This window comes from Pogona vitticeps, chromosome 3 (genome assembly GCF_051106095.1).
Source record: "Pogona vitticeps strain Pit_001003342236 chromosome 3, PviZW2.1, whole genome shotgun sequence".
Lineage (NCBI taxonomy): Eukaryota > Metazoa > Chordata > Lepidosauria > Squamata > Agamidae > Pogona > Pogona vitticeps.
In genome coordinates, this window is record NC_135785.1 from 49,680,843 (window position 1) to 49,694,235 (window position 13,393).

At 41.0% G+C, this 13,393-nt stretch overlaps 1 protein-coding gene across 1 annotated transcript in view; it reads right to left on the reverse strand.

Annotated features, from left to right (window-relative positions):
• The window catches only part of WDR33 (WD repeat domain 33), a 77,773-nt gene that overhangs the window by 1,474 nt on the left and 62,906 nt on the right, over nt 1–13,393 (reverse strand). The window contains exons 15-21 of the mRNA XM_020787496.3: nt 12,507–12,659; nt 10,933–11,949; nt 8,082–8,184; nt 5,195–5,663; nt 3,109–3,275; nt 2,713–2,793; nt 1,148–1,333 (exon numbers count right to left, since the gene is read on the reverse strand). Coding sequence (XP_020643155.1) covers nt 1,148–1,333; nt 2,713–2,793; nt 3,109–3,275; nt 5,195–5,663; nt 8,082–8,184; nt 10,933–11,949; nt 12,507–12,659 — 2,176 coding nt within the window. The remainder of the gene's footprint in view (nt 1–1,147; nt 1,334–2,712; nt 2,794–3,108; nt 3,276–5,194; nt 5,664–8,081; nt 8,185–10,932; nt 11,950–12,506; nt 12,660–13,393) is intronic.

Below are 13,393 nucleotides of genomic sequence, written 5' to 3' on the forward strand. Positions count from 1 at the left end.
CTGGTACCTTCCCATGCATTTCAAGTTAAGACATTTTAGACAGGCTTTTGGAACTGAAGGAATGATATGTTTTGAAGTCTTCCCACCTAGACAATCATGTAATGTGAATTGAACTTTTAATGGTGGTTTTACATAATTTTACTGATTAGTATACTTCATCCTAGGATTCTAAGATGACAGGCAAATAAATAGGTTCTAATCTAAACAATTTCTCTAGCCACTGATTTAGGAGTGAACTTGCTTTTGTCTCTAAAATGTCTTTGCTTCATAGAATGAGTAACTACAGATATTAATACCAATCAGATTACCCAATTTCAAAGTTCTAGTTAACTTTGCAGGTGATTATCATGCACAGCTCTTTGGGTCTGCTGTCCTTTTTTCCTTTAAAATTTAAACAGTTTAAGATAAGTATTTGATATTTAGTAGTTGTGTAAATATTTATAGGTATTGCAACAGAACAAGTTCCAAGTAAATCTTTGCATCTAAAGAATGTCGAGATTTAAATTATGATAGCAGTATAATCCCTGGCAACTTCTCTCAATATTTAACAGGGCTCACTTCAAAATCAGTGAATACAGGAATGCCAGTCAAATTTCACTTCCATTGCTTTTGTATCGTGAAAAAAAATACACAAGATATTTATGTAACATATGAAATCAACATGGCATACTATGTTGTTTTTAACTAAATAAGAAATGCTTTAGATCCCAGTCAGTTCAGGGCATCAACAGACACATGCACCCATTGCTCACTGCTCCAATTCTCTCTTCCATAGCTAAAGATTTTGAAGGAAAAAGAAGAGAAGACTTTAGAACCCTGGACAGTGGGAAGCATGGAGCCAAAAAAGGACATAAGAGCACATACATAGCAGGACTTGCATTTGACCAACTTTTCCATCCTGTGGGAAGGAAGTGGGTCAGTTTCTGGAAAAGGTTGGTGAAATGGTTTCCAAAAGAACCAGCAGCTGTCTGCTACTCTTGATATGTAATGCAAAATTAGAGCCAATTTTTTGAGATTAGCACCGCAGACCCAAACTGAATGCTTCATAGACATGCAGTAAAAGAGTTAATTTGTTTTCAAACACATGTTGCCACTAATATTAAAAATCAACATTTCTAGAGGCAATTCTGAAGGAATTATATTTTACCTTTCCCTCTCTCCTCTGGAGGCCCTCCCTGGATTTCCATTTCTCTATGGTCAGAGGTTCCTGGTCCATCATGCCAAGGACGCTTTCGAGGTGGCAATGAGGCCATGTCCATTCCCTGGAGTGAGGAGGAACGTTCTCTACTTGCTGGAGAGTGACTGTCATGAGGGGGATGATCCTGGCGAGGGCCTGGTATCAAGATGAAATAAATCAATCTATCAGGTGGAACAGAACTTTATAATACAAATTCTTTGAAGTACCATCCCTTTTCTGATCTGCAGTAAAGACTGATGCTTTGAGTCAGAAATGGCAGGGAAACAGACTTTGAGCACATTTCTTGGGAGCTAGAGGGATAAACTAGTAGGAAGGGAAAACCATAACTTTATAAGGTCTTGGAATAGGCCTGCAGAAGAACAGGAAGTTTGAAGTGCAGCTTTTGGGGTTTTATAAGGGTAGCTTGGACCACGGAAAATATTTATACTTAGACATCTGAAGATTATAGAAGGAAGGTGGGGGAAACATGAAACATATTGCAAGAAGCTCACAAATGATTTGAAAATAATGGTGTAAGGACCTGGAGTAGCTGTCTGAAGGAAATATGGAGAACCTATTTGACTGGGGAAACATTAGTCTCAGACAGAAAAAAGTCAGTATATGACCAATATGCTAAAAAGCTATGTGTTGTACCTGCGTACAGTGGTGCCTCTCTAGACGATGATAATCTGTTCCACTGAAATCGCTGTTTAGCGAAATCATTGTCTAGTGAAAATCATTCCCCCATTGGAATGCATTGAAACCTGTTTAATGTGTTCCAATGGGGAAGAATCGTCGTTGTCTAGCGAGGATTGGCCATAGGAAAGCCACTTTGCGAACCGCTGTTTAAATCGCTGTCTTGCGAAGCTTAGGTCCTGAAAACACCTGCTTTGCGAGCGCGGAGGGAGCTGTCAAAATCGTTGTCTAGCAAAAATTGGTTTGCGAAGCAGGGACCAAACATTGTCCAGCGAAATTCCCCCATAGGAATCACTGTTTTGCGAATCGCTATAGCGATCGCAAAAAGTCAATGTCTAGCGAAAAAACTGTCATGCGGGGTAACTGTTTAGTGAGGCACCACTGTATCTCCTTGAGAGTAGTGAATACACAGTACATATAGCTCTGTCTTGAAATCCACTATTCAGAAAAATGTCAGTATAAAAATCTAGCAGAATACTTCTGCATCTCATTAAACCTATGCAGAAATACCATGAATGTAGTACTAAGATACAAATGGAAAGTGGGAAAGAATGAGCAGTGGCACTCAGTACCCAAAATCTTGTTGCTCAGCACACTAGAGCAGGCCCACTGAATCAGCGGGGATTTGGTGAGTCAACACCTCCATAAGTTCCAGTTATTCAAATGGACTAAAATAAGTTGCTGTCAGAGTAGGCACATTTAAATCTATGGGACATATGGAGGAGTTGACTCACCAAATCCCTACTGATTCAGCAGGCCCGCTCCAGTGGGATTTACTATACTAAGCAACAGGAGTTTGGCCAGTGATGATCTGTCTAGCGAAAATTACATTTTTTTACCTGGTTCTCGATTTCCATCCATTCGGCCTCCTTCAAAGTGAGGAAACTCATCTGGAGTGGGGAGCAGACCTTTTCGTCCCCCTAAATAACAAATACATGTTAAGAGTTTGAAGGAATCTATAAGCTGCCTAGAGTGGTCGTTTGACCAGATAGACGGGGTATAAATACAATCAATCAATCAATCAATCAATCCATCCATCCATCCATCCATCCATCCATCCATCCATCCATCCATCCATCCATCCATCCATCCATCCATCCATCCATCCATCCATCCATCCATCCATCCATCCATCCATCCATCCATCCATCCATCCATCCATCCATCCATCCATCAATAAGAATGCAAACTGCTGTCCTTTACCAGGTGCAAACCATTCAACAAAGTTCTCTTACCTCTCGGAGTACCCCGGCCTCGTCCCCGACCACTATGATCTCTTCCTCTTGTGTTCTCCTCTGAGGAGTCAAAATTTTCTTCTGCTACAAAATCATCAGGTGCAGAAAAGCTGTCCCTTCCCCTGGGCCCACGGCCTTCGTGTCTTGAGGGTGCAACTCTCCTAAAGCTGAATCAAAGGAAAATCAATAAATTCACACACATACACACACACAAATGCACGCACACATGCATGTATTATATTTTTGTGCTGCAAAAATGCTGTGTTTTTAATTCAAACATTTAATTAAAACACTGTCTTTAAAAACAATGATTAGACTTATTTGAATTAGAAGGAATTATCAAAAATATTTATTTTGCGAGACTGGCAGAAATACAAAATAGTGTTTTTCAATTGAATGTGTTTTATGTAACCAACTGAGTTCCAACTGATTAAACAATCATATCGAAACACATTTATATCTTGTATAACTTCAAGAGTACACTTTTAAAGATCGTAAAAAAGGGGAAATTTTTCATTGTATGAACATTAACATAAACATATTGATACAGATACCAACTAATCATGAACATCAATTTTATTGCCCTCCACCAATAGAAGGAAACACCACTTATAGTATCAGAAAGTCCACCATGTGAGATGCTAGCTTGAATACAGATTGAAAGGAAATAATATTCAGAGTTTTCAAGAGATAAAAATATAGTGGCTGGAAGCTTAACTTTCATTTTGGTATGACATGTGAAATGACATGTGCAATTGGCCTAGTGACTGATAATGAGAAACCATGCTTTAGCATAAGTTTCCAAGCCACAGTAAGTAGTTTGTCAGGATGCCTTAATTCACAAACCATAGTTATGGCCATTATTTTCCAGCTCTTGACAGGTTACTGCACCATAAAATAAAAGTAAAAATATGAATTACCATGACTGTGAGTGCAATGACCTGATATAAAAAGAAAGTTAACCAGTAGCTTATAGCCATGATATGCTCCTTTAATATGAAGCTCAGACCATGGTTTGCATATCTGAATCAGAGAATTGATGTAATCTTCACAGCTCCAGGCTGTAGATACGGCTTGCTCACTTCTCCACTTGCTTGGATTGCTCCAAATGCAAACTTTAAAAAATGTTCCTTGAACTAAATTACCCATGGGATACTAGAAGCCAGTAGTTTTCAGTTGTTTATAAGTCCTGTGGAAGTTTGACATATGAGAAGAATTGGCACCCCCCAAAAAAGAAACTGAAACAAAACTGAAATACCAATTTTTGCTGTATATCCCTAATGACCATCACATTTCAATTGTACAGAGCTAGTTTTCATGGGGAAAAGGGGGAGGACTGTGTATACACAGAAACAGCAAAGAAGTGATTTAAATAAATTGGTGCTTTCCCTCCCATCTGACAGAAAAGGAGTGAATTTAACATTAACATTACAATGTTAATGCATTGTTTCCAAGTTCTGGTGATTTGGCTCCTGGTCACGGTTCTATTCCGATTTATTCAACATTTTACTCTTCCTCAATTTGATGTCTGTGCAGAGAAAAGCGATTATCTACATAATCTTGTTTTGATAATAATACAGTGGTGCCCCACTTGATGATTACCCCGCTCCATGACGAAATCGCTTCACGATGAGGTTTTTGCGATCGCTATTGTGACTGCAAAACAATTATTGAATGGGGAAAATCCGTTTTACGATGATTGGTTCCCTGCTTCAGGAACCGATTCTTCGCATTATGATGATCAAAAACAGCTGATCAAAATGGCCGCCCGCTGTTTTCCGGACCTATTTCCGGAAGACAGCGACCGAAAATGGCTTCCCCTATGGAGGATCTTTGCTGGATGATGAGGTATTTTACCCACTGGAACACATTGAACCGGTTTTCAATGCATTTCAATGGGTTTTTTCTTTCGCTTGACAACGATTTTAATGGAATGGATTATCGTCATCAAGCGGGGCGCCACTGTACTGTATTGGTGGACTGAATTTCCATGAAATTTTTTTTCTGAAGTTCACAATACCTCTTATGATAAGGAGATAACTGGTTCAGTTAATTTTCTAATAATAAAAGTTAGAAGTATTCTTACTTTTCATCTCTTCTTCCTCGATATCGTGCATCCTCAGGATCATGAGGGAATCGCTCATCTGAAAGTCTTCGGCCATCCCAAGGTCCAGGAGGTCCTCGATTTGGACCCCTGCCATCTGCTTCATTGAAATCCCTGTGGTCAGGTGGGAAAGGAGGGCCTGGACCACCTCGCCTCCATTTCTCTTCTTGTGGTGGGCCTCCCCTTCCCTCAAATTCACGTAAGCGGTGGCCAAATCGCTTATCTGGATGGAAATCTTCACGGAACTCCTCTGTTCGGTCAAAGTCATCATGGAAGTCTGGGTAAGGGCCTCGTCTGTCTGGCATCCCCCTGTTCTCTCTACCATCACTCCATTCTTGGCCACCCCGGAAGGGGCCCCTCTCAGGGCCGTGATCTGGGCCACCACTGTTTGGTTCGTGCCTCCTCTCTGACAGAGGGCCCATGTGATGGTTGGGTGGACCACGGGAATCGCCTTAAAATAAATATGCCAACATGTTAACGAGATATTTAAAACCATTTTGCAATATTTTAATAACCTTTTTGTACTTTATGAAATGAGCCATATATGGCAAAGCCATTCATGGATCTGCCAGCTAGTAAAGAGCTCAGAAAGCACATAAATCAAGGGCTATACATTATACGAGCCAAAGAATATTCAAGTAACTACTTCTCAGATTCTTATAATTGCTTTCCATTAAAAGAAAGCTGAACTGACTGGGAAATGTATTTTCTTTCCATTATATTGCTTAGCTTTAGCCTTGTGGTTTCTTCTTTTTCTTTTTAAATTATGGCAATTCTGTTTCAGATTTGAAATTTTAATTGGCTATCTTCTCACATATGTGAATAGAATATGACTTATTTTCCTGACCAATAAGAGATGTACAATGAATCTGATGTTAAAAAATGTTATTCCTTGTGACCCTACAGCATGTAATCTGCAATACCAAAGTTTCTCACACAAAAAGTCCCTCAGTGCTCTGTTTTCACAAAAGTTTATATTTCCCTTATGCAGATCCTTCAAGTATATCTGGATTACCTAGAAGAATAGCATTGCTGTGCTACTATTTACTTTAGAATCTATTCTGTATTAGAAACATATTTGCATGAAGAATCTGCATACCAATGAGGTATCTGCAATTACATGCCATACAATTCTGTAAAAAATACAAGAAATAATTCTTATCCAATTAGCTATGAAGATTGGCTGAACAGCTGAGTGTGAAACAGTATCTAGTTGCAGAAGGGCTGGGATTTTGATTCTCCATTGTGCCTCTCAGGAGAAGAGCCAGTCTCTATAGCTTTGGGAAGGCTACACAGCCCCAGAGTGCCTCCAGAAGAAGTAAACGGTAAGCCACTTCTGAGTACTTTATACTGTCCTTTTCTGTGTACAGTGGTGCCTCGCTTTCTGATTGGCCCGCATTACGACGAATCTGCTTTAAGATGATCTTTTTTCGCAAAACAATGGTCTAAATGGGGGGATTTTGCTTTGTGATGATCGGTTCCCTGCTTTGGGAACCTATTCTTCACAAAACGACGATTTTCAAACAGCTGATCGGCAGTTTCAAAATGGACACCGGGTAACTAAAATGGCTCCCCGCTGTGTTTAGGGATGGATTCCTCTTTATACAGGCAGCGAAAATGGCTGCCGTATGGAGGATCTTCGCTGGACTGTGAGTTTTTACCTCACTGGAACGCACTGAACGGGTTTCAATGCATTTCAATGGGGTTTTTATTTTCACTTTACAATGTTTTCGCTTAACAGTGATGTTCCTGGAACGGATTATTGCTGAAGTGAGACACCACTGTATAAAACAACACTTTCCCCTAAAACCATTACAGGAAAATTTGAGGGTCGTTTTGTACATGGAAGGAGGTGGATACGGAGGCAAAGGAGCAGCCATGCTGGGCCTCCTCTTGCAGCTGCCCATTGACTGCTGACGATGACGCTGGATCGCCTCTTCCAGTGCCATTTACAGGCTCCCTTCGGGCAGAGGACAAGGCGACGACATGAGCTAGAAGTGAGCCCTGGCAGGAGGAGGCAGCGATCGGGTGGTGGTGACAGCAGTCAATGGGCAGCCGCAAGAGATGGCCAAGCGCAGCTGCTCCTTTGCCTCTGTCTCCACCTCCTGCTGCTGCCGCCTCCGCCACTGGATTCCCTCCTCCAGCATCACTTGCAGGCTCCCTTCAGGCAGGGGACAAGGACGTGACGTGATTGGCCGGCGGATGCAGCAGCAGGAGACAGAGGCGGAGCCACCTCTCATAGCTGCTCATTGTCCGGCAAGGGACAAAATTAGGGGGCTGTCATTTGCAGGGGGGGTCATGTACATGGAAAAATACGGTAATTAGAAACCCTGAGAAGTGTTGCCATGGTTCAAAATTATTATTAAGACCATTAATCTAGCCTGCTAATAATAAAGATACCAGAGTGATGATGATGACTTTTGTAGTTCATCAATGCTTTAAAGGAGAAATGGTTCATGAGAATGTTGCAGTGTACTATGATATTACTGTTAGGGACAAGGAATAACCCTACTTGGCCAAAAGACAACATAGATTTCAAGTTCCGTATTTTTCCGTATATAAGATGATCCAAAGTATAACCCCAAATTAGAAAAGGCAGGGATCAAATGGCTCCCTTTTTGCTAAGCCCCGTGCCTTCGCAAAAGGCAGTGGTAAAGAGCTGCCTTCTGTGTATAAAACCCTCAATTTTTTCTCAAATTATTTAAGGAAAGAGTGTCATTTTATACACGGAAAAATATGGTAAAAGAAGCACATTGTCTTACATAGTCTAGGCAATAACCACTCAGAATGATAAAACACTTCACATTTTTGGTATATCTTCTTAGCCCAGCACAGTCACTCATTCTAAACAAACAATGTGCTTAATCACCTTTATTAGGACCAGGTCCCTGGCTGTGAGGGCCATGACGACCTGGCCCTCCGTGCTGCCCCAATCCTGGTATCAATGGTGGTGGACCTGGATTCTGTCCTTCCTGCAAATTTAATGTAATAAAAAAGGAGTTATTGAAAAGGGGAAATAGAAATTGCCTTCTGCTGAGCAGGGTAGAATTAATTTTTCCACTGAATTTATAACAAACTTCAGTGCCACCTGGAAAAGAAGAATCCCTTCCCTTTCTGGAATTATTTCAGCTACAAACCAGAACAACAACAACAACAACAACAAAAAAAAAAACAACAAAAAAAAGAAACTACAGTATATGGTACTATGGGACCATGATTCCTAACAAGTAGCAAAAAGCGAGTAGAAGAAACAAACCAAATCTTGAAGACATTTTAAGGAGGTTTTACTATAGCTCACTCCTTCCCCTGATGTACTGTTAAATGGGTCTGCATGAAATAATCTTCATGGCAGACATAGAGGGACTCTGAAGCTTGCCATATGAATATTCTCTGCATGTTCACTAGTCTGTTGAGCTGCAGAAGCTACTGCATCTTGCACTGCTTAGCCTGTCTGCTAGGAACCTTTGCCATGGCTGTTTCCTCTCATTCTGAATTGGGATATATGTCTTGGAAACAATTAACTGTGGGTTGGGTTTCTAGAAAATCTTCGTAATGTATCTCTTCCTAAGCAGCAATTAGAAATTGCATCACTCCAGGACTTTTCCCCTGTGTTGGCACCAAAAGATGATATGCACTGCAAACTGTTCCAATTTTTTAAATCAGAACAGCTTTGGATAGGTGTCATTTTCTGTTATTATAGGCAATGTAACTACATTATCAGTTGCATTAGATTAGCACAACTGATAAACATGCAGAGGAAAAGAGGGCTAATGCACTTTTAATAGTGGATTATAGACAGGTGGTAGTTTTCTTCAGCCCTGCACTAGTTGTTCCTGTCAAAATTCCATTGTATACACTTAGAAGGACACAAGTATTTTTTATAATTTGCATCTGTTATCCTATACAAAGCAATTGCAAACACCAAAAAATAAATAAATGTAGGAATATGCAACATATTCTGTAGTCATCATCTTCTTCCCTCCAGCATTATAGAACTTGGACTGAGAAATGGGTTTCATGAATTCAATTACAGTGGACCCTCGACTTACGGAATTAATCCGTATTGGAATGGTGGCTGCAGGTCGAAAAGTCTGTAGGTCGAATCTCCATTGAGCTACAATGCATTGAAAACCGATTAATGCCGTAACTGCCCATTTTTGTTCCATTTTTGTTCCACTTTGGTTTTTTTCTGGTCTGTAGGTTGATTCTCCGGCTGCAAGTCAAAACTAAATTTTGTGGCCAGAGAAGTCTGTAACTCGAAAAGTCTGTAAGTCGAGCCATCTGTACGTTGAGGGTCCACTATACAGTATTCTTAAAATATTCCCTTGAAAGACAGGGATTCCAAATGATTTCCCCATTCTTTGGAGGTTTAGGTGTAATGCTATCCTATCCAACTGGCCAGAATAAATGACACAGTTAATATGTGAACGGAAGCTTCTTAACCAGTGCAGATACTACCAGTATTATTCTACGTGCATGGAACTATAAAGCCAGGATCACCCCAATGTTTCTTTGTTTTTTAAAAATTTCCACTGACACCCTAAACAGGTCACCACCCTAAACAAGTCACTACTCATGAACAGCAATGCTTTTTTAAAAGTAAGTATTGTTACATACTTTCAAGCTGCTGTGTTTTATTGTCCTCGGTTTTATTGTGTTGTTAAGATGTAAAATAGAAAATGTACAACAAATATGCAACAAGATACAACAGTATCTTGTTGCAAGGCTGAAGAATCAAGATATAACTTTTTTTTCCGTGTATAAAACAACACTTTTTCCTAAAATATTTAGAGGAAAGATTGAGGGTTATTTTATACATGATAGTAAAAGGGGGGGGGGGAGGATCAAAGCATGGATCACTTTCCCCCTCCACTTTCTTTGCAAAAAGCAGCTTCCCCCCTCCACTTTCTTGCAAAAGTGGAGGGAGAAAGTAGGAATCAAAGTGGAGGGGGAAAGCAGCTTTTTGCAAAGAAAGTGGAGGGGGAAAGCATGGATCACTTTCCCCCTCCACTTTTTTGTGAGGAAAGTACTTTGATCCCTGCCTTCCCCCTCTACTTTCTTGCAAAGAAATTAATTTTGGATTAGAAAAGTGTGTGTGTGTGTGGGGGGGGGTCCTTACACATGGGGGTGTCTTATACACAGAAAAATACAGTAGTAGCCAGTATCCTGTTCTACACCACTGCTGCTGCAGTAAGAGTGAAATTGCCAGCAGTAGTGAACTACTGCTTATTAAAAAGTTCCTGCTTGGATTTTAGGTTCCCCATGACTGTCTCATGGAGTGGAAGTCATGCACAATCCAAAATTAAAGCAGGATTTTGCTGCTTTATAATCTGCTTCGCCCAATAATGTCATTCCTGTTACACCAATGGAGCTCAAGAACAGGATACTGGTCATTAAAATCTAACACCACTGCAACATCTATAGCCATCTTACATTTCTTCTAATTGTCTGTCAGAAGTACTAAAATCATATTCTGAGATTACTAAACATAAGCTGTCTTCCCCAAATTGCATATAATTCTATTTAAGCTGGAGCTATACAAATGTCCCTAAATCTATTCTTCAGAGTGTGCAAAGATGAATTTCATTGCTTTGTCAAACAATTACAATTACAATTAATTCATGAACATCAATATTCCATAAATTTTAAAAATTATTTTAAAATTCTATTTTCTTCCTTACAAAATACTGTGCTGATAAGAATATCCTCCTCACACCTACCTGACTGAAAGGGGCCCGAGGACCATCGCCGAGCAAGGGAGTTTTCTGCTGCGGGAAAGGCGGAGGGCCCTGTGAGGAATGTGGTCCCCTTGAAGGATTCTGCTGTCCTTGAGGCCCTGGCGGCCCTTGCATGTTTCCTTGAGGTGCTACCATATTCCCTTGTGAAGGTCCCTGCTGTCCTTGTGTACCTGGTGGACCACGCAACTCTTGTGGAGGACCCATCATTGACCCCTGAGGTGGGGGACCCCTCATTTCCTGGGGACCATGTCCCAGTAAACCATGAGGTCCTCTCATTTCTTGTGGTGGATGACCCATCATCATCCCTTGTGGACCAGGTCCCTGGTTCTCCCTTGGTCCTGGAGGCCCCTGCATTGCTCTTGGATTAAGTCCCATTAAAGGCCCTTGAGATACAGGACCTTGCATCCCTTGGGCTCCTTGGACTCCATGAGGTCCTTGCATGCCTCTTGGTCCAGGTGGACCCTGACCACCAGGTGGACCCTGAGGACCCAAATGGCCTTGTGGTGCTGGTGGACCTTGTTGACCTATATGAGCCTGAGGACCAGGTGGGCCTTGTGGACCTAAGTGACTTTGAGGTCCAGAATTACCCTGTGGGCCAGGTGGCCCTGGAGGGCCCACTGGTCCATGAGGGCCAGGATGTCTCTGCATTCCTTGATGTCCATGAAGTTCTTGAGGTCTTGGCAATCCTTGAGGAGGTCCTGGGGGCCCAACAAAGCCTTGTGGTCCACTGGCTCCTTGGTGTAATGGAGGACCTTGGGGTCCCATCTGCCCTTGAGGTCCTGGAGGCCTGAATTGTCCCTGTGGCCCAGGTGGTCCCATCTGAGACATATTCACTGGCATCTGCTGTGGTGGATGGGCCTGCTGAAAGCCTTGAGGCACCTGAGACATTGGGCCTTGTCCTGGAAAATGCTGAGGTCCATGAACAGGTCCTCCTGAAGTTGGTGGCTGCTGTTGACCTTGCTCTGCTTGCTTCTGAGCAAGTCTCTCAATCTTCAATTGCTGGGAGGGGAAAGGAAGCCAATTTAGACTGTACCACTTATGAGAAATTACAGGAAACCAATCTACACTGTACATGCAGTTTCTGCTTTTTATGATTCAAATGAAAAAATATGAAAATAGCTATGAATGAACAAATTATCGAAATGAATATCTGCCATAACTATTAGTCAATTAGATATTTTTCTGGATCAAGCAAAACTTCTCTAGAAAGTGGATGGGCTCACTGCAACTTACATGGGATCCCAGACAGTCTCTCTGGATCAGAGGGGGCTCAGAAGGGCTTAAAGCAGATTCTTCTTAATTTCAGTAAAACTGCATCATGTGACTTCAGAATATCACCAAAGTTAGACATTGGCTGAAATCCAGTAGCAAGAGTAGGTCTATTATTGGTCTCTTCCATAAGTTCCATTGAGCCCACTCTTGTTGCTATTTGCTACTGGATTTCAGCTAATGTTGTTTCCTATGTTACCAATAGCCTTATTGCTCTCCTCTGTTTCTGTCACGACATAAATGCTTCCAAGCAAACATGACTAGTGATTGGGCTTAGTTTACTTTACCTCTAGAAGTTGTGGGTTGGTATACTGAAGTGCTGCCATTTCCTGCTCAATCTCTGCTTGTGACTTCTTCTTTTCTTCTAATTTAATATCTTCCTTTCGGTCATTCAGTGGCTCAGCTGGTGAAGGGATAGGAACTTTATTCTGCATCCAAGCCTGAAGAGGATAATAAGTTATTTTATTTTGTTATGTGCTAGGAATAGTTAATTGATTACATATTTTTCAGAGCAGAAAAAAATGTAACAGGAAACAGTGAGATAGATTAATATAATGGATGCTGAAAAGATTTATTTTCTGCATTTATTTTCTGTATCCTAAAGCTGCTCTAGATCAGAAATGGTCAGTTCCTCTATTCTTGAATGTCACTTCCACTTTAATATTATAATATATATATATAATAATATATATATATAATATTATAATATTATATTTTGAATTTTGCAATGCGAACTGATTTTTCATGACCAAGTTGCCAGCACCTAACGATAAGGGTTTCAAAATTATGGAGCATGATGTTTCCAATCACACCTTGGCAAAATCAAGATATTTTCACACATACATTACAGGCAAATTCCAGATGGCCATGCTAAAGTGTGGTTTATCTTGTTTCTGTTCAAATACAATGGTCCAGATTCAATACCAGCAAAATACTTGCACAACTCCCAGGCATCACATATTTCCTGGTACAAGGGTTCCTATTATGATGCACAGACCAGGCAGCACAACAGGCTGGCTGACACACCAGTTGGACACTTGAGCACAGCTCTGCCTCCCCACAAGGTGTCATAGGATGCTGACACTGCTCAACGTGATGGCCAGATGTTTTCTCTTCCTCTCTTCATTCAAGTGGGGCTTGTTATTTTAGACTTTTTTTGTTGCTGTACTAGTGC